Raw genomic sequence first — 19,265 nt, forward strand, 5'->3', positions numbered from 1 at the left:
AGGTGAAGGAGCAGTGGGGTGACCGGCACAGTTCTGAAGGCAGGGCCCAGAGGGAGCCAGAGAGAGGAAGAGGCAGGGAAGGCCCCTCCGGCAGACACTCTGTCTGTGTGTGCACAGTGCAGGAGAAGCAGGCCTGGCAGAGGACCCCAAGCTGGGCACTGCCATGAGGGTTGGTCCAGCAGCCACTCTGGGTCTAAGTGGGGGAGCAGGGGGGCTAAGTTCCTCCTAGAGGGATGAGCTGGAGCTACACCAGGCACATCAGTGGCCCCAATCACCCACTAGGGTGACAACGATGGCGGCCTCCCATTTCACAGAATGGGAAGACCCCTCCTCACCCCGTCTACCTGCATCGAGGAAAGCCAGCCGGAAAGAAGAGGTGGTTCCCCAATTCCCCACCCATTCCCTAATCTCCTCTGTGCCCTTCCTTCTCCCCTGAGCAAAATGAGGCTCACCTTGCCTGGTCCACCCCTATCTGCACCCCAATCTCATCCAAGCCCTCTTGCTCACACAGCCGGGGGCAGGGGGGTTGGTGGCTGGTGAGATGCAGGACAGGTCTTTGGGGATGAGTTTCCCACTGGTACAATAATTCTGTACCCACAGCACTTCTCTGCATCCATCGAGACCAGAGCCTCTTTTCTCCTGTGTTTTCTTTTTCCAAAATCTTCCCTGGCAGACAAAAGGGCAAAAGGAAGGGCAGCACATGGTTCTGAAAACAATTGGAAGAGGGGGCACCCATCAGCAGAACCCAGAGGGATGCAGAGCAGCCAGTGGCCAGAAGGGCAGGAAGGACCAAAAACTAGGAGTAGACCAGCCATACAGCATCTTGAAACTTTCAGGGGTGGTGCAGGCCAAGCCACATTCACAAGGGAGGTACAGGCACAGGACAAAATGCCCTAAAAAAATCCCTAAAGCAACCTCAGCCCCAAGCCACACCTGGGCTCTGAACATCAGGACTCATCAGGCTGTGACCTTGGTGCTGTCCTCTGGGCTGCAGCTGCCCCGGGCATGACTACAGGGGACGCCCCTGATGGTCGAAGAACCCAAGTGAACTTGGAGTCCCAACAGAATCCATGTGCAAAGCTGCCTTAGATGCTACTCCCGAGCTGGGCGTGTGAGGACTTGGGGGTAGGCAGGAGGGGTCTCTGCCCTGAGCCTCGGGCCCACCAAGGCACAGTAAGCCACCAGCACAGGCCCTGGGGATCCCTAGCTGGCGGCCAGTGTCCACTCTTCCCCCCCACAGCTCTGCAGATGTCGTTCCATCCAGGCCTTCCATCTCCCTCTCCCTTCCTTCTATGCCTGAACTTGGCACACACCACATCTCTTAAAAAGGAGGCATTTCAACTCAAAAGGAGGGACTCAGAGAGTTGGTCATTCTCAAATTGGGGTCCTTCAAGATTGAGAGGGAAAAAGAAAGAATGAAATATGAGCCTTCCCATTCACAAGTGTTATAAACAGTTATAATTTAGCACTGAATAATTGGTTGCTATGGTAACCGCTGCAGTACAGGTTGAAATCATCTCTCCCTCCTGCGCTGGGTCTGACAAGGAGCTTCATCTACATATGCTCAGGTTCCGGCCGAAGCCCGGTTATTTTATGTAAATCAGGATTCATGACTCGCTGCCTGTCCCCCCACCCAACCCCCCCAAAAGCCTGCTGCTGCATGGGTTCCACCACCCGAGGGGGCCCTCTGCTCCCTCTACCCATGGTCTTGGGTTGGGGCCACCTGGATGGAGATGAAAAGGAGCAAAGGGGTGACATCCCCCCCACCCACATCATGAGAACTCAGATCTGCGGGCGGGTGGAGGAGCGAGCAGAGGAGCGGGCAGTGGGCACATGGCGGCCGAGATCCCTCTCTCCAGCGGCAGCGTGTTTAGACCTCGGAAATCTGACAGCTGCCAAGCCAGGCTCTCAGTGTTGCAGTGGTGGGGGTCAGGGGGGCAGCCGTGGTCTGAGGGCTACATTGGGGGCCTGCCTGGCACTGCCCAGGCCCCTGCAGCCCTCCAGTCTCCCCTGGCCTCCATCCCCTCTGAGATCTGGAATTGCATCTCAGTGCAGAGAAGGAGAGTGGGTGAGGAAGTGACAGGAGGGAGAGAGGAGAGGATGGGGGAGAGGGCAGGACGAGGATGAGGTGGGCGGGGAAGAAACGCAGAGGAGGGAAGAGGAGGGCAAGGGAGGCCAGGGAAGAGGTAGCAAGAGATGGGTCCCTCACAAAGGCCAAGTTCCGGCCATAGGAGTGAGAGCTGGGCTCAGAAACAAAAATAAAACCCTGTGTCCAGGTAAGGGCCGGAGAAAGGAGACGAGAGGCCTGGGTGATCAGGGTGATCCCAGCACGAGGATGGCAGGCACCAGCCCCCCTGTCCTAAGAAGCCACCAGCCCCTCTCCCCTGGCCGCAAGCCCCTCACCCAGCCCCCGCTTCATCGAGGCCAAGACTCTGCCCACATCCTGCCTCCTTCCTGACCAGGGCCTCGGGGAGGGGCCTGCTGTACCCCGTATCCAGGAAGGCCAGAGAAAGCTCATCCCCACCTGGAGCCAGGAAGGGAGGCCACAGACCCCTGGGGCTCCCCTCATAGGCCTTCATCACTATTTGGGAACCAGGCAGAGACCCAGCCTGAGGCCTGAGACCAAGGGCCAGATGGAACAGCCCACGCTGGCCCAGCCTCCCTCCCTGGGGAAGGAGGAAAGAAAGAAAGAGAGGAAAGAAGCGGTCCCAGGAAAGAAGCGGAAAGAGAGAAATTGCTGAGGACCTGGGGAAGGAGGTGCCTGTGCTCAGCCCCAGGACCCAGAATCCCCTTCCACCCGCGTCCAGGGAGCCCCGGGTCTGGGGGGTGAGCCCAGTGGCCGCAGCAAGTCCAGATTTCACAGCTTCGACCAGGAAGTCGACCCCTGCATCCCAGGGCCCCACCAGCCCCACACCATCTATTCTCTACTCCCAACAAGGACAGACCTGCAGGCCAGGGTGGGGAGAGGAGCTGCAGCAGGTCCCCCCAGTGCAGGGGGCCAGTCCATTGCATCTCCTTGATGAAGAGCCTCCAGGCAGGGGTCCTCTCTCCTGCCTCCACTTCCCCTCCTGGATAATGGGGACAGGACACTTCAGCTCACAAACCTTCCCACAAGCAGCCCTGGGATTAGGGGTGGGGTGTCCTGGGAGGGGACAGACCTGTCGATCCGGGAGCCCAGGATGCCAGGAGCAGGAGGTGAGGACAAAGCTGAGGTGCAACAGTGATGAAGAGCAGAGTGTAGGACAGGGGTGGCGCTGGGCCCGGCGGAGACTCAGGCCCCTCCGGGGGCAGAAAGGGCAGTTTATATGCGCCCGAGGAGACGAACAGCCTGGCAAGGCCACAGAGGGCAGGGAGAGGCTCAGGGACAGCCTAGGCTAGGAGCCTGGGCAGGGCAGCTGTCCTATGGGGGCTTCCCAGAAGCGAGGACAGCAGCACAGTGGGCGGTCCCGGGGAGGAATGCTGACCCCAAGCTCCGGGGACAGCACAGACAGGACGCACCTGTAAGGTTCCAGCTGGAGGAGGCGGGGCTGACTCCTCCCTGCCCCAGTCCCCAAGCTCCTGACAGGCCAGCCCCGGCTGACCACCACGAGAACCCAGGGGCACAGTCCAAGGCAGGCCCCACCCTCCAGACATTTGTAGGGTAACACTCTGGATGTCCCCAAAGCTACTGGCCTTCCCTGTGGCACTGGTCACATGAAGGCTCCCCCTCAGCCCACATCTGATTTGCCCCCCAACAAGGGGCTGGGGGTAAAGTGATGACCACCCCCTTTACTGCAGACACAGAAGTGAGGCTCAGACAGGTGCAGGCAGTGGCCTGGGGAGATCTGAGGAAGAATCCCACCCAGCATGGCCTGCCCACCATCACAGGCCCTTTGTCTTCAGGGGTCTCCTCCTCCCCACTCCCTGCAGCATCTTCAAGGACCCTCCAGAGCAAAGTCATAACACTTTGTCCCTTGCACAAAGCCTTGCAAGGGACAAGCCAGAGGCCCACAGTGGCCTTTGAGGCACATCAGAGAGTTCCAGCAGGCTCCACACACACAAGCACATTGCTACTCTGCCCCCAAGGTCACCAAGCCCATTAACACCTCCCCAACAGCCTCCCCTGCGAGGCTGGACCAGGAGGGTCTCCTCTGGACAGGGGAGGCAAGAAAGCCAGAGAACCGACAGCACTTCCCCATCAAAAACCCCACAGTAGCCAGGGGAGGACCAGGCTGGGGGGATAGGCTGCTGGACATCCCTGGGGCCAGATCTCAGCCATGTCGCCATGACCCTGGGCAAGTTCATCTCTTGAGCCTCCTCTGTAAAGCAGGGTGCACACCACCCCCTCCCCGTAAGGCTACCTAGAGGATGGGGTGGCTCCAAGGAGCGGTGGCAGCTCCCACGTGGTGGGAGACAGGAGTCCCCACGTTGCCCTAGGATCATCCCTTCTGAGTGCGAGGGGCTTTAAGCTACAAGTCGACCCCAGGTCGCCCCTCTGACAGGAGGTGATGATCATCTGACCCTGATTCCCAAGGTTGATGTCAAGGATAAAGTGATTCTGTGTGGAGTGTTCTGGAAACGTGCACTCAGATTACTTGGAGGAGACCCATCCCATACTCAGGTCTCCTTATTCTTCTCCCACTTCGATCACGTTCATCAGGACCCCAAGTCACAACAAGCTGGATGCAGCAAACCCGAGGGACAGATGCCTGCCAGCAGTGGCAGAAGGTGCTGCCCAGGGCACCGAGGAAGTGGACACGGAGGCAGTGGACACAGATGCAAGTGGCAATAAGGGCCCTTCAGTGAAGAGGTGCAAGCGCCGGGGACCCTGTGTTGTCATGGCCCGGGACAGCCTCCAAGGGGGAAAGAATAAACACCCCAGAACACCCTGATTAAGAAGACAGCACACTTGGGCTCCCTGGTGGGCCAGTGGTTAGGACTCTGCGCTTTCACTGCCGAGGGCCGGGGTTCAATCCCTGGTCAGGGAACGACATGAGATCCATCTCGGGCAGGTATCGGTGGGCACTGCTCACAGCAGATGCCAGTTTTGGTGTTCTCACACAAGCTCGGTTCTCAGGACACACCCTTCCTCTCTGGAAGGTTCTGGGTCTTTCTTCGCAGGCCCAGGAGGAGCAGCCAAGCCCCCCAACAGCCCCGGCCCTGCTCACCTCTTTCTTCTTCCTCTTCCCTTTGGACCTGTTCTCCTTGAGCTTCTTGGACTTTTTCTTCTTGGGAGGCTCACGGGCTCCTCCGGGAAAAAGTCATCGAAGCCTTCAAGGCCACCATCTTCTTCTTCTGGAGGAATAAGAAGGGGGAGGGAGTGATTCTGCTGCTTCTTTTTGGGAGATTCACTCCCCAACCCAGGAACGGAGTGAGAGGCAGGGCCGCTGCCATCCAACTGTCCCAGGCCAGGGCCACCCACACCTCCCCCCGCCCCCATTTAAAGCCCACCCCTTCTCCCTCCATCCAGTTCCCCTGCCGCAGCCCCTCGGGCTGTGTCACACCACTCCACTTCTCTGGGCCTTTCCTCCTGTCATCTGTAAAATCGGACAATAACCATCTTCCTTGCTACAACAGTGCTCCAGAAACTGAAACAAAAACGACTAACTTTGTTGACTAACAAGCTGGGTTTTGTTGACCCGGCTCCTTGGGAAGAAAGCAGCTCCACAGAGTCAGAAAGCCATCTCCAGCTGGCCCAGGGAGAGTCAGGGCCTACCCCTGCCCTCCAGAGGCCCACAGTCGGGCCAGGAGACAGCTCATGAGTGCAGATGACACCACCCTAGGTGATGCCAGGTGGGCCATGGGGCAAGTGCCTGGGAGTTTGGAGGAGAGACCAGCAGGGTGGATGCCAGGACCCCCCTTAATAGGGACTTGAAGGCCACGCTGCCCCCCCACCTGGCCTAGTCCCCAACTGCACCCACGCAGGCCCATCCCCATCACGTGGACCCGGACACGCACAGCAGGGTGCCAAACACACTCCACTGGGTGCTGCGGACAGTGTGACAGTCCAGAGAGAGGTGCGTTTTCTAGAAACCGCCTGCCTTTCCTGAATTCCTCGCACTTTCCTCCAGCCGAAAGGCCAGGTGAGCAGACAAGTACGTCATGTGGGCATCTCTGTGCTTCTCACCACCCCCCAAAGGGAGCCTGTGGCCGGGGTCTAACTCCTTACCCAGGATGTCAGGGGGATAAAGGGTATGATCCCTGAGTTCCATGGGGGTAGGGAATGGGAGGGTCCTCTTGGGGGCAAACGGCAGCAAGGTGACACAGGAAGAACAAGCACCCAGAGCCATCCCTGCTGGTACAGTGGATAAGACTTTGAGCTCCCAGTGCAGGAGGCCCAGGTTCAACCCCTAGTCAGAGAAATGGATCCCACATGCCACAACTAGGAGTTCACATTCCTCAACTAAAGATCCCACGTGCTAAGTCACTGCGGTCATGTCCGAATCTTTGTGACCCCATGGACTGTAGGGCACAGGGGTGGGAGAGGTATTCACTGGAGCCTGTAGACAGGCTCCTCTGTCCATGGGTTCTCTAGGAAAGAATACTGGAGTGGGTTGCCATGCCCTTTTCCAGGGGATCTTCCTGATCCAGGGATCAAACCCTCATCTCTCATGTCCCCCGCATTGGCAGGCAAGTTCTTTATCACTAGCGCCACCTGGGAAGCCCAGAAATTACTCCATGCTGCAGCAAAGATCCAAGATCCCACGTACTGCAATTATGATACAGTGCAACCAAATAAAGAATTTTTTAAGTATATAAAATGCTATTTAAAAAAAAAAAAAAAAAACACCTAGAGAGAGCTACATCTGCTCTTCTGGGATGAAGGAAGATTCCAGAATGAGCCAGTAGAACCTCCAAAGGGTCCACCAAAGGGGCTTCAAGAAAGCCAGTCCCCACACCAGCAGCTTGTCCCCCACCCCCACCCTCATGGCCCATGTGCATGGGGCGGGGGCACAGAGAGAAGCACCAGGGGGTGGGGGACAGGACAGGGAGTCTCACTTAGCCTCAGGCTGGCCTCTGAGAGGGACCCCACTGTGAGACTGACACTGGGAGACCCTGAGGAAGGTGAGACATGCCAGTGCCACCCAGGGGACTTTCCTCTGGGAAATGGACAGTGTCCTCGATGAATCAAATTTAAATAACAGGGCCCTGCCAGGACACCTTTTAGAGCAAAACATCCTGGCTGCTGAATGTGTCAGACCCACAGATGTTTGGACACATATCTGTACCCTGGACACCCCCAACATCCCCCCCATCCTCCACAGGGGTCTACTCCAGGGCCTGGGGGCTTCCCAGGTGGCACTGGTGGTAAAGAAGACAATGCAGGAGACATAAAAGATGTGGGTTTGATCTCTGGGTTCAGGAAGATCCCCTGGAGGAGGGCATGGCAACCCGCTCCAGTATTCTTGCCTGGAGAATCCCATGGACAGAGGAGCCTGGCGGCTACAGTCCAGAGAATCACAAAGAGTCGGGCACAACTGAAGCGACTTAGCACACAGGCAGAGGCCTGAGACCCCTGTCCCCAACAGTCACCAGTGGGAAGGGGGAAGGTACCCCCGGTCACACTCTGGATACAGCTAGAGGGTGCTGGTGACTCTGGCGGCCCAGTGAATACCCCTCCCACCCCTGTGCCCTGGAGGGCCATCTCCCAGTCGTTCCACTCCCTCCCAGGGGAAGGTAGGGGCTGCACCACTGACTGGGCACCCCTCTGCACCAGGTTCTCCTCCAAGGTAGCCAGGGGCCTATAGCCTGAGCGCCCCCACCCCGCATCTTGCACAGCAGAGGTCGGTCCACTGGAGCAGGCGGCAGGGCACACCCGAGTCCCAGCCCCTCCCCATCCTGCCAGGTGAACACAGACATGGAGAGAGCCAACTCCAGGAAGGTGAGGGAGCTGCCACGGAGGAAGGAGTGACCTGAGACTGGGCTGAGTGCTGGCCATCCCCAGGAGGCCAGCTTAGGGGTCCTGACCAGCAGAGGGGGGGCAGTGCCAAGGACCCTGTGGAGGGCACAGCTGCTGTGGCTGGCACAAGGGCCAAGCAGTGAGGGTGGGCCCAAAGCTGGGATTCACGTGGGCAGGCTTTGAGGGGAGCTGGGCAGAGGAGGCAGGATCCAACCCCATCTTGTCCCCTGGACCCTGATGTGGGAGGGGCAAGGATTCTCGTGCCAGTTGGAAAGGTGCATGGGCACCCCCAGAGCCATTCGGGAGTGGAGGGCTCCGGGGAACAACGACATGGCTGGCTGGGAGCCAGGCTGGGGATCTGATGCCCATCCATGCTTGCCCACTCCCCCACCCACCTCCACCTCCCCCGGAGCTGCAAAGAGACCGCCTGGGCAGAGCCGCCCCCGCACCCTGGCAATGCCCAGCACAGTTATGTAACAGGCTCAGCTGATGCAATCGGGAGGGGGCCTCTCCCTCCTGCCTCCGGCCTGCTCCCCACATCCTCCATCCCCTCAGCAGGGCAGTCCCCCAGACTGGGGAGGCCAGCCCAGCACACAGTCACAGACTGACCAGCCAGCAGGCACAGACAAGGGGATGTGCAGGTGGCTGCGAGAGGTTCAAGAAGAAAGCTGGGATCGCCCATGGGCAGTGCCCCATCCTGCCTGGGAACAGGGTAGGGGCACCTCGAGCCTTAAGCGCAGCCCTGGCCTCAGAGGATAAGGCCTCGGGCCCTCTGCCCCTGGACAGATCCCTCCCTCCATTCCCAGGAGACCTCACAGCCCAGGGCCATCTGCCTGGTTAAATCCCTCCTCCGGAAAGTTCCAGACTGGCACACGATGAAGAGGACCCCACCCTGCCCACCCGCATCGTCTTCTCCCGCACGGCTTCTGGTAGCCCTGAGGACCCCCAGGGCTGACCTGCAGTGACAGTGCTTCCACAAACCCCCATAATCCCCGCCCAGCCCTGCCCCCTCCTCCATCTTCTGAGCTTCTTCCAGAACCAGACCTCAGGAGTCATATCCGAGCAACCCTTCCTGGTGCCCCTCCCAGAGCCCAGCCCTGCACCCCCTCTCCAGGGCATCCAGCCAGTGGTAACGTGGGAGCACGCACGCCCTGGGGTGAGGGCACCGAGGAGAAGCAGCCTCAGGACTCCTCATCCTGCTGGCTCCCAGCTCCGCCCGGCTCCCAGCTCTGCCTGGCTGCCCCACACAGCCCTTCCAGGCTGCCTGGCAGTGTCCTCCCGCACCAACCTTCCCTTCCAGGGCCCCAGGCTCCATCGATCCCAGACGGACTATAATTAGGACCCATTTGCCCTGGTCTGTCTCCCAGGCCTGGGGAGGGCACAGGGGAGGCTGCTTCAGAGACAAGACGGGGGACAGGCAGGGGACCATGAACACAGGTACCTTCTGTGGCTTTTCCCCGAGCTTATCCCCAGCCCCTCACCAACTCCCTGCACACAAGGGCTTAGCCCTGAGGGAGCCCCAGGCTGCTCGACAGGCTGCAGCCCAGGCAAGGGGGATAGGCCCTTCCCAGAGAAACACCTTACAATAATAAACAGTGGATCTACCTACCGCCTGCACCAGGCTCGAAGCAGATAGCATATGTTTGTTTATAGGACTTCATCTACTCCACACAGCAACCCAGGGAGACAGTAATATTACCCTCATTTGCAGATGAGGAAACAGGCTCCAAGGATCTCATCACTTGCCCACTTCTCAGTCTCACAGCCGGCAGGCGGCAGAGCCAGGATAGAACTCTGGTTGGTGGTCCCCATGCCTGCCCCTCCCTCCAGGTGTAGGAGCCCCCAGAACTCAGCCCTTCCCTGCACTTACTTAACAAGCATTTAAACAGCATTGCCCCTGTGCCAAGCGTGGATGGGCTCTGGGGATGCTGAGGTGACTCAGGATGGTCCCTGGTCTGGAAGGTCATCTGGGCTCCCTCGGAGGGGTGGTCTGGGCTAGTCCACCCCAAGTCCCCATGCTCTGCCCATCCCCTGCCCCTGTCCTCTGGGGAAGGACAGCCGCAGAGCCCAGAGGGGCCTGGGAAAGAGGGCAGCCCCCCAGGCAACTTAGCAAACACAAGGTGATCAGAGCAGAAGAAAAACATGATTGCGAAAGGAAGAGTTAGGTCATCTGATTCCAGGCAGCTGATGGATCTGGGGAGGCGGAGCCAGATCAAGAGCTCCATCACAGAGGTCCAGAAGAGTGAGCAAATGTCAGTGATGGGGACCCAGCTCAATGTCCCCCCTCCCCTCCAGAGCCTGGGGAGAGGGGCTCCTTCCGTTCCCCCAGGCAGGAAACAAGACCACCCGGTGACCAGGAGGAGGGACAGGGGAGCACAGGCTTCAAACCGCCGCCCCTGACTGGGGGGACGGCCCCCAGTCCCTTCTCCCCGGAGCTCACATCTTCATCCTTAAAATGGGCCGAGTCCTGGAAATTCCCTGGTGGTCTAGTGGTTAGGATTCCACACTTCCACTGCCAAAGGCACGGGTGTGATCCCTGGTTGGGCAACTAAGATCCTCCAAGCTGAGTGACGTGGACGAAAATAAATAAATAAAAATTAAAAAACAAATGGGCCAAGCACTGCCCTTCTCACGGGATGAGGAACTAGAAACTGTGAGATGCAACTGAAGTGCTTGGCAATGGCAGGTGGGGCCCAGGGCCTCAGGGAGGTTAGGATGGTGGAACTGAAGGACTTGGGGGTTCAGGCATTGCTGGGCCAGGGCTTCTCAGGGCCACTCTAGGGCCGACCAAGGAGGGGCCACCAAGACTAAGGTTCCCATCAGTCCTTGGAATGCCCCCACACCATGGGCGTCCACAGATAATGGCAGGGGCAGGAGGAGGGGAAGTACTTCTGCCCAGGAGAGGATTAATAATTTATTTATGACATTTAACAAAACCCAGACATCACCTCATTGGCGTCTCATCAAAGAGTCAGTCCTGAGCACCACAGGCAGGCAGCAGGAGGAGGGAACAGGGCAGGCTTTTACCCTAAGGGACTGGGGCCCGGAAAGAGTGAGGAGGGAGGAGGGTGTGGGCCCAGAGCACTGCAGGGGAGGAGGAGGAAAGAGAGGCAGGAGGGAGGGGATGGGGGAGAGCCCTGGAGGGCCAGGGACACAAGAGAGACAGAGAGGGACAGCCAGAGAGAGAGGAGCAAAGACTCAGGGAATACAGACTTGGAAAACAGACAAAGGGACAAACAGGAGGACAAAGTGAGAAGACAAACAGGGAGAGAGAAATAAGGACAGAGCCAAAGGCAGAAAGTCTCCAAAGTTCTACCTGCTAAACCCCCAGAAGGTCAGACACTATATAGTATGTTCAGTACTTGGCTCAGAGAAGGCATGCAAGAAATCTGTGTTGGGTGGGTGAGTGGATGGACGGACAGATGATGGGTGGATGGACAGATAGATGAATAGATGAATGGACCAATGGATGGGTGGATGGACTAGACAGATAAATAAACGGATGGGTGGATAGATGGATGGATGGATGGATGGATGGATGGATGGATGGATTCAGTTCAGTTCAGTCACTCAGTCATGTCCAACTCTTTGTGACCCCATGGACTGCAGCACGCCAGGATGGATGGATGGATGGATAAATGGATGGATGGAGACTGGGTTGGATGGATGGATGGATGGATGATGAGTGGGTATGATGGCTAGCCAGTGGGCGGTGGGTGTATATGGCTAGTTGGTCAGTTTTGTGGCTGGATGGGCAGATGTTCACAGGGTACATACATGGGTGGTTGGGTGAACAAAGGGGTGGATGATTGAATGAATGGATGAAATAATAGATCAATTGGGAATGAGGGGAGTCTCTCACAGGCCAACCCACTGGGCAAGCGTGCTGATCACTGTGCCCTCCTCCTCTTAGCAAAACGTATTAAATATGATCAGGCTCTGACCATTTCCCCAGTGGTGGGGGAACAGGTTAAGAAAATATAGACCTTTGGGAAACATGGTGCTCTCTCCCTCTTGGTCCCTGTGCCCACAGAAGCCTAGATGGGGTCCAGTCCTGTGGGTGCACAGGCCAGTCAAGTGCCAGAGTGGTCCTACTACCCGGCCAGGAGAGAAGCTGGGCTCACCAGCTCTAGGAAACCCACCCCCGCCCCCCGACTATGTGGGATGGAAGGGCTGGGCCTACCAGGCAGGGACTTCTGAGGAAAAGGCCTGGAGTGCCAAGCCCTCTTCTCCCTTCCTCCCTACCTCCCTCCAGCCCCTCAAGCCCAGGCTCCCTGCCCCCAGCTTACCAGATGAGGGTGCATGTCTCAGAAGCATTTCCTTGGGGAAGGCAGGAAAACTGCCCCCCTTGGATGGTGCTAATTATAAGCCACACTTTATGATAGGCACCTATCATGTGCTGGGCACTGTGACCTACATGTTCCACATGCACCATCTCACCAGTCCTCATAATAACCCCTCTATGAGGTAGCTGGTGTCACAGTACCATTCCACAAGTGGGGACACTGAGGCAGAGGGACCAGGTGTCCTGCCCAAGGTCAGGCCATGAACAAGCAGCAGAGGCGGAGCCACTGACTCTCTCGAGCCCTCTTGTGGACTAGCCCTCTGAATCCCCAAGAGACTCTGGCAGCCAGGGTCCCTGCGCCCAAGAAGCAGGGACCCTGCCCTCCTCCTCCAAGCCCCCTCCTCCTCACCCACTGGCCTCAAGGCCAGAGAGCTGGCCTGGGCAAATCTGGGTGGCAAGAACACTGCTGAAGAGGGTGGAGACAGGCGGAGTGAGGAAAGTAGATGTGACAAGTACTGAGCCCACCACAGCAGATTGAAAACTTGGAGTGACAGCTCCCAGTACACCGGCTTCCACACCAGCAAACTGCCACATGCAGGGCCCATCCCTGTGGGCCATGGTCACCAGCTCAGGTTGAGAGTTGCAGAGAGGCCGAAGTGAAGGACAGGGGCCCGGGCGGCCAGCACTTTAGGAGAGACACGAGGCCTAGGCTGAGGCTGTCATCATATCCAGAGGTCAGGGTGACCCAGGGACCCCCCCAGCCCTCAGACCCCAAGACTGTGCCCCTCTCTCCAGCACCCACAGTGCCAGGCACAGTGGGTGGTCACAGGGTCAACCTCAAGGGGGGAAGCCTACTGACACAAGTCAGCTGATGATAATATTCCAGGGAAATACTGTCAAGAAAATGACGCATTAAAATGGGCCTGGGAATTGAGAGAAGTGGGCCTACACTCAGCCAGGAGCTGGAGACCTGAGTAGCAGGAAGGATGCAGTCGTGAGCCAGGGAATATTGGGTCTGGCAGAGGTCACAGTCAATGTTCAGGGCAGGATGGAGCCTGGGGAGTTCCAAAAGAATCTAGAAGGCTAATACATGAGCAAGAAGGTGGGAAGTGGCAATGGGGGTGGAGTAGAACAGGGGTTTTGCAATCGGTTCATGCCAGTGGGCTGGGGTCTGCTTTGTGTTTACAGAGGTGACCCTGGCTGCTGAGTGGAGTATGGTCAGTGAGGACTGGTTAGGAGGCTTTGCAGTCCCCAGGTAGAGGGGACAGTGGCTGGGACCAGGGACACAGAGAAGGGCTAGGAGCTCAGAAAGGCTCAGGACACCCTCTGAAGGTGTCTCCCTGGTGTCAAGCACCTGGTCTTGTGGAAGGTAGGGTAGTCTCTGTTTGGCAGGGCTTTGAGGGGCTTCCTAGAGACCCTGGGGCCAACCCCACCCCCCACACCTGCCTGGAGCAATGGATGCAAGCAGGAGGGAGACAAGGTGGCGGGCAGGTGACTCTGGCCAAGGTCCAAGCCCTCTGGCCCTAAAGGAGTGAGCTGGGTGCCCATCAGCCTGAGGGCACTTCCCTGGCCTCCTCCTCTTCCCACTCTTGGAGCCCTGACACAACCAGAGAGATTCAAAGTGTATGGGACAGGGGGACAGAGGACCCCATCAGGGGGTTGGTGAATCCTGGAAATAAAGCTATTCAGGTACTCTCAGCTGTCCACTGCCCCCATCAATCAGTGCCACAAAGGGCCACGCCCCGAGTGCCATGCCCGGAGGAAGCCAGTAACCAGCTTTCCCTAAGCTAGCTTCCTGGGTAGAAAACAGCCCTGGGTTTCAGTGCCTGTGCTGGGCCTCTATGTTCCCTTCCAGGAAATGGGCCTAATTCCCTGGCCCCCAGGATGTAAGAGTCAACCTTGTCCAAGCAACTCCGCCCATGTGGGGCCACCTCACCCCCAATCCCCTCACCCCAGCAGGCCCTTTGCAAACTTGGCCAAACTATCTGATCAGGGTGAGGCCCCAGTCACCATGTCAAAGGAAGCAAACAAGTGGGGAAGGGTGAGGAGCGCCCCCCCCCAGTGGGCGTGGCCACCTGGTGGGAATCCCCTCTAGAAAGAGACAACTGCCACCTGGATCCTCCCCTTCTCACCTCCTGCACGCAGGAGTTGGGGTGCCAATGTGCGGAATACTCTCGCCCCTGGAGAAAGGGCTCCAGGGGCCAAACAGCACACTCAAGGGCGAGGAAGGGCTCCCGCAGTTCCCACAAGTCCCCTGGGAGGCCAGAAGGGGCCGTGACTTGGTGTGGGGACGCTGAGATGTGAGAGTCCTCTGGAAGGGAACGAAGACGGCCGGTCCACAGTGTGAGGCCCTGCCCAGCTGTGCCGTGAGGGGAACGTCCCAAACACACGGTGAGCAGTTAAGTAAGGAATGATCCTGCAAGGTTGCCCCTGACGCACAAACCCTGTTTTCTGCTGAATTCTGGAGAGGGATAGCAAAGGCTGGGGCGGTGGCCCTGGGAGTCAGGCCCGGAGCCAAAGCAGGGTGGGCTGGGAACGCCACTAGGCGGGCGAACGCGGGCTGGAGACGCCGGCCGGCGCTAGGGCGCGCCAGGACGACGCCGGCGGCCCGGGCAAAGTGCTCGGGAGAGGCGGTCGCGGCACCCGGCGGCCGGGAACCGGGAGCGGAGTCCGAGCCCGCGCGCCTCAGCCTGGAGCCTTCGTGGGCCCGGAGGGAAGTCGCCCCTGCCCGGGCGCTCGCCCGGTCCCCTAGTCCGTCCCGTCCTCCGCCGTCTCCGGGCCCCACCCAGCCCACCCAGGAACCGAGATAGGCCAGGTCCCGGTATCTGGTCCCGCCAGCACCCGCCGGTGCCCGCGAGGGCAAGGGTGCGCGGTGCGGGGCGAAAGCGCGGGGTGCGCGGCTCCAGCAGCAGAGCGATTCCCGCCCCCTTCAAGGGCACGCGGGCTGACCCCCGCGGCTCCGCGCCCCTTCCCCGCTTCGCGCGCCCGGCGCAGGCCCCCAGGGGTCCTCCGCCCGCGCCGTGGCCAGGGTGGCCCCGATAGTACCCGCCCTTGGCGGCCCGCGCGCCGCACCCCGGCGCTCGCCCAGCCCCGCGCCCTTGGCCGCGCGGCGCCAGCAGGGCGGGAGCGCAGCCCGCAGCCCGGCGCCGCCTCCCGCGCGCCGCCAGCGCCGCCTGCGAGGTCCAGCCCCCGGGCCCAGCCGGTCCCCGCGCCCCCCGCCGCCCCGGCCCCGAGCGCAGCCGGCGCCTTGCTCACCTGACATCTCGTCCTCGTTCTCCATATCGTCCGCGAACAGCCGCGGCAGCTCCTCCTCGGTGCCCAGCGGGCCCCGCATGCCCGGCACGGGGGGGAGGGGAGGTGGGCGCCCCCCCTCCCGCCGGGCGCGGTGCCAGCCTTAACCCGTGCGCTGCCGGACGGGCGCGCGCGGCGGCCGAGGCGGCCTCGGCGAGAAGATGGCGGCCGCCTGCCCCCCCACCCCCCCAAACCTCCACCCCCCCGTCTCGACCCCCTTCTTCTCGGCCGCCTTCGCCCAGATCCCCGCAAAGCCCGGGCTGCTCCGCCCACCGCGCCCCGAAGCCCGAGTCCCGCAGCCGGCCGAGGTGGCGGCGGCAGAGCCGGCGGCACGGCGGCACGGCGGGGGGGCGGCACACATGCCCGGATTGTGACGTCCAGTCTGGTTGCTGTGGCAACCCCATCCCATCGTTCCGGCAGCGCGACTAGTTAACAGCAGAGAACAAGTTGGGGGGACTAGTCCGGTGCCTCCGGGTGCGGGGTGGAGGACCCGGCACTCCGGCAGGGGGAGCCGTCGAGGCGCCCGCGCGCCGGGGGACCCGACGGCCAAGCGGGCAGCTGGGACTCGGGCGGCCGGGCCCAGTGGAGGGAAGGGCCTGCCCGGGAGTACCCTCGGCGGGGCCCGCTGCCACCGCCGCCCCCGCCCAGGATGGGTCCCCAAGGGCGCAGGGGCAGGGTCCCCGGAGCAGCGGGCAGCGAGCTTCCTCACTGCTCACACGCGCCCAGCCCCTGGTCGCCTAGCACCGAGCCAAACACGCTTCTATAACCCCCTTTCCAAAGAACATTCGAAGAAAAAAGCGTTCCGCACTTGGGGAAGGGCCGCTCTGGAGACAGCGGGTCTGATTCCTCCAGAAAAATCTGCAGGCTGGCTCCTCCCTCACTCCATCGCACCCGGCTCCCACCACCCACGTATCCCCTCCCAAAACGCCCCCCCTGGCCGGTCCGCTTTAAATAAATCCAGCCCCCCGGGGGTGAGATGGAACCGCGTTCCCTGTGCCCAAAACTCCCGCTCAGAAGCGACACCTGTCGCGGAGTGGGAAGGAACCGCGCCGCCAGTCCTCGGTTGTTAAAGGTGAAGATGGAGGCCAAAGCCCTGGGGAGCAAGACTGGAATTTTAAATAAGCGCTGCCAGTCTTGGCTGCAGCGAGTCTTAAAGCTACTCTAAGAACGCAAAAGTTTCAGCGAAGGACAGGCTGGCCGGCTTTCTAATCCTGGAAGAACCCGGAACCCTCACCCCACTGCCTGGGGCCAGACATCTCTGGAGGAACCCACTGGAGACCCAGTGGCGCCAGGGACCCACAGGAACCACCTGACTCGGGAAGCCCAAAGCAGCTATGAGACGGTCTCCTCTCTGGCATCCACCTCTCTGGTCTTGGCTGAACACCTGCTTCCTCCAGGTGGACAGACACCAGTACCCATGCCACACTGGCATCACCAGGCAGGCTCTCCCTTCCTGGGGCCTTTGAGGAGCCAGGAGAGTTGTGGGTGCTTGGCGAGGGCTCCCAGTGCAAGACCTCCTGAGGAGGTGGCCTGAAGATGATAGATGGCACAGGGAAGGCTGGAAAGATGTGTCCCACATTTCTCCTCTCCCTTCCCATCTAATGAATTTCCAGTAAGCCTCAAACCAAAGCTCCTCCTCATTCATTCCTGGGCAAGGACAGGTCTGTCCAGCCTCCTGACAAAGTGCAGGGAGCTGGGAATACCATCTCCTGAATTGCTTTTAAACCACATTAGGAGAGATGTTGAATCCACCCTGGGCAGACACCCTGCCAGGGTCAAGGGACAGGCAGGGAGGAGGCGGGCTAAGAAAGCAAGGGCCCTTCCTGGTCTCCTGAAGCTGTATTTCACCTCCTGGGCACCTAGCTGAGGGAGCCTCAATCACAGATGCCTCAGCAGGCCTGCATTTTCCCCAGCAAGGCTGCCTTCCTCTTCCCAGACCTCCTGTCTTCCTGAAAATTAACCATCCAAGAGAAAACACTAAAAACTGCCCACTCTTTCGGCACCAGCCCTGCTCCCAGCCCTTCCCAGATGGAGGAATTAGGTCAGGGCACCTCCACAGGTCCCCTGTCCCACTGTAGAGAAGCTGGGACCTACAGTATTTCCCATCACCAGAAAGCCCTTCACCACACAGGAACCATTAACTGTGGCTCCAGTTCCCAAGATGAGGTTGAGAAAGTCAGATATCTTTCAACCAAGAAGAGTTCCAGCTGCTTAATTTGGCAAATCAGAGTCGAGATGTTCATCAGTCATCCTCCTCCACCGTAACTAGAGCAGCCCTTTCTGTTACTTGAGAAAAACCCGCACGGCGAAGAAGATCCAGCACAACCAAAAAAAACAGAATATATTGGCTCTGTCCAAGGTTACCAAGCAAAGGCCATGGTACTGCCAAATCTGTGGTTGTCTTGTCAGGGACCCACCTCCTAGGGGTGTGCCCCCTCACAGGAAAGGGTCAGAACGACCCTACATACAGCCTTGAGAAGTGTGGGGGCAAGTCAGAAGACGGGCCAGGCAGCAAAAGGGAGACAAAAGCAGACTGCCAAAGCCAGTTTCCAGGCTCCCCTGAGCCTATCAGTGGCTGGAGAACCATTATCAACTTACGGGAGTGCTGCTCACCTTCCAAGATACCAAATGAGCCCTGAGAATGCTGAGGTCTAAATGCCCCATTTATTTTGACCAATTGTCTTAAAATTAAGTATTTGATATGATCAAACTGTCCCACTTTCTCCATGTCTGTGACACGTTTCTGAACACCACAGTGCTAGGCACCACTGATTAGCTGCTGCTGCTGCTGCTGTTGCTAAGTCGCTTCAGTAGTGTCCGACTCTGTGCGACCCCATAGATGGCAGCCCACCAGGCTCCCCTGTCCCTGGGATTCTCCAGGCAAGAACACTGGAGTGGGTTGCCATTTCCTCCTCCAATGCATGAAAGTGAAAAGTGAAAGTGAAGTCGCTCAGTCGTGTCTGACTCTTAGCAATCCCATGGACTGCAGCCTACCAGGCTCCTCTGTCCATGGGATTTTCCAGGCAAGAGTACTGGAGTGGGGTGCCATTGCTTTCTCCACTGATTAGCTGGAACTCATCTATTTTAACACAAGGCTCCTCCTGAAATGCTGCAAGGATGACGTGACTCAGAAAAGCACAACTTCACCACTGAAGGAGTCACAGGGTGTGTGTTGGGGCTGGGGGTCCACAGGGGCCTTTGAAAGGAAAACAAAGTTAAAACTTTTGTTAACAGCTGGTATTGATCAAGCCAAGGGTGAAGTGGAGTTGGAGTCAGCTGAGAACAAGACTGTACCAACTTCCTACTTCACTACCTGCACGAACTTAAATCTCAGCTTCAAACTCTCCATGACCTAATCTTTTCCTGTGCCTTGATCAGGCAGGTGAGTCACGAGGCAAGACAGATCAAAAGAAAATTGGTCTAAAATGCAGCCCAGGCCCAGCTGGTATAATGGGTGCCAAGTAATTCAAGTTCACATCACACCCATCAGAAAAAGTCATGTGTTTGCCAAGTTATTTCTCTGGCTCTGGGTCTGAAGAAATTCTACATGGAGAGTTTGGTTATAGTACTCTCCAGAACCTGAGGCACAGCAACGTAACTAAGGTGAAGAAAGAGGGAATAAAATATACATGTTCTTATCAAACTTAATGAAGTTCAAGGTCATTGCTGGTACAGCAGGACAACCAATTTTTCTGTTGCTAAACAGATTAACATGCAGTCCTTAAAAAAATATCCTTGCACAATAATAGTAGCCATGTGTTAGCCACTTTAGTATGTGATCAGAAGTCAAAATACAAGAGTTAAAAAAGG

At 58.7% G+C, this 19,265-nt stretch overlaps 1 protein-coding gene across 1 annotated transcript in view; it reads right to left on the bottom strand.

Moving 5' to 3' along the window:
* CHD5 (chromodomain helicase DNA binding protein 5) overlaps nt 1–9,691 on the bottom strand; it is a 65,143-nt gene extending 55,452 nt beyond the window's left edge. The window contains 4 exon segments of the mRNA XM_070384399.1: nt 5,148–5,215; nt 5,218–5,274; nt 7,743–7,870; nt 9,630–9,691. Coding sequence (XP_070240500.1) covers nt 5,148–5,215; nt 5,218–5,274; nt 7,743–7,870; nt 9,630–9,691 — 315 coding nt within the window.
* Nucleotides 9,692–19,265: the final 9,574 nt, after the last annotated feature.

Source organism: Bos mutus, chromosome 16 (assembly GCF_027580195.1).
Source record: "Bos mutus isolate GX-2022 chromosome 16, NWIPB_WYAK_1.1, whole genome shotgun sequence".
NCBI lineage: Eukaryota > Metazoa > Chordata > Mammalia > Artiodactyla > Bovidae > Bos > Bos mutus.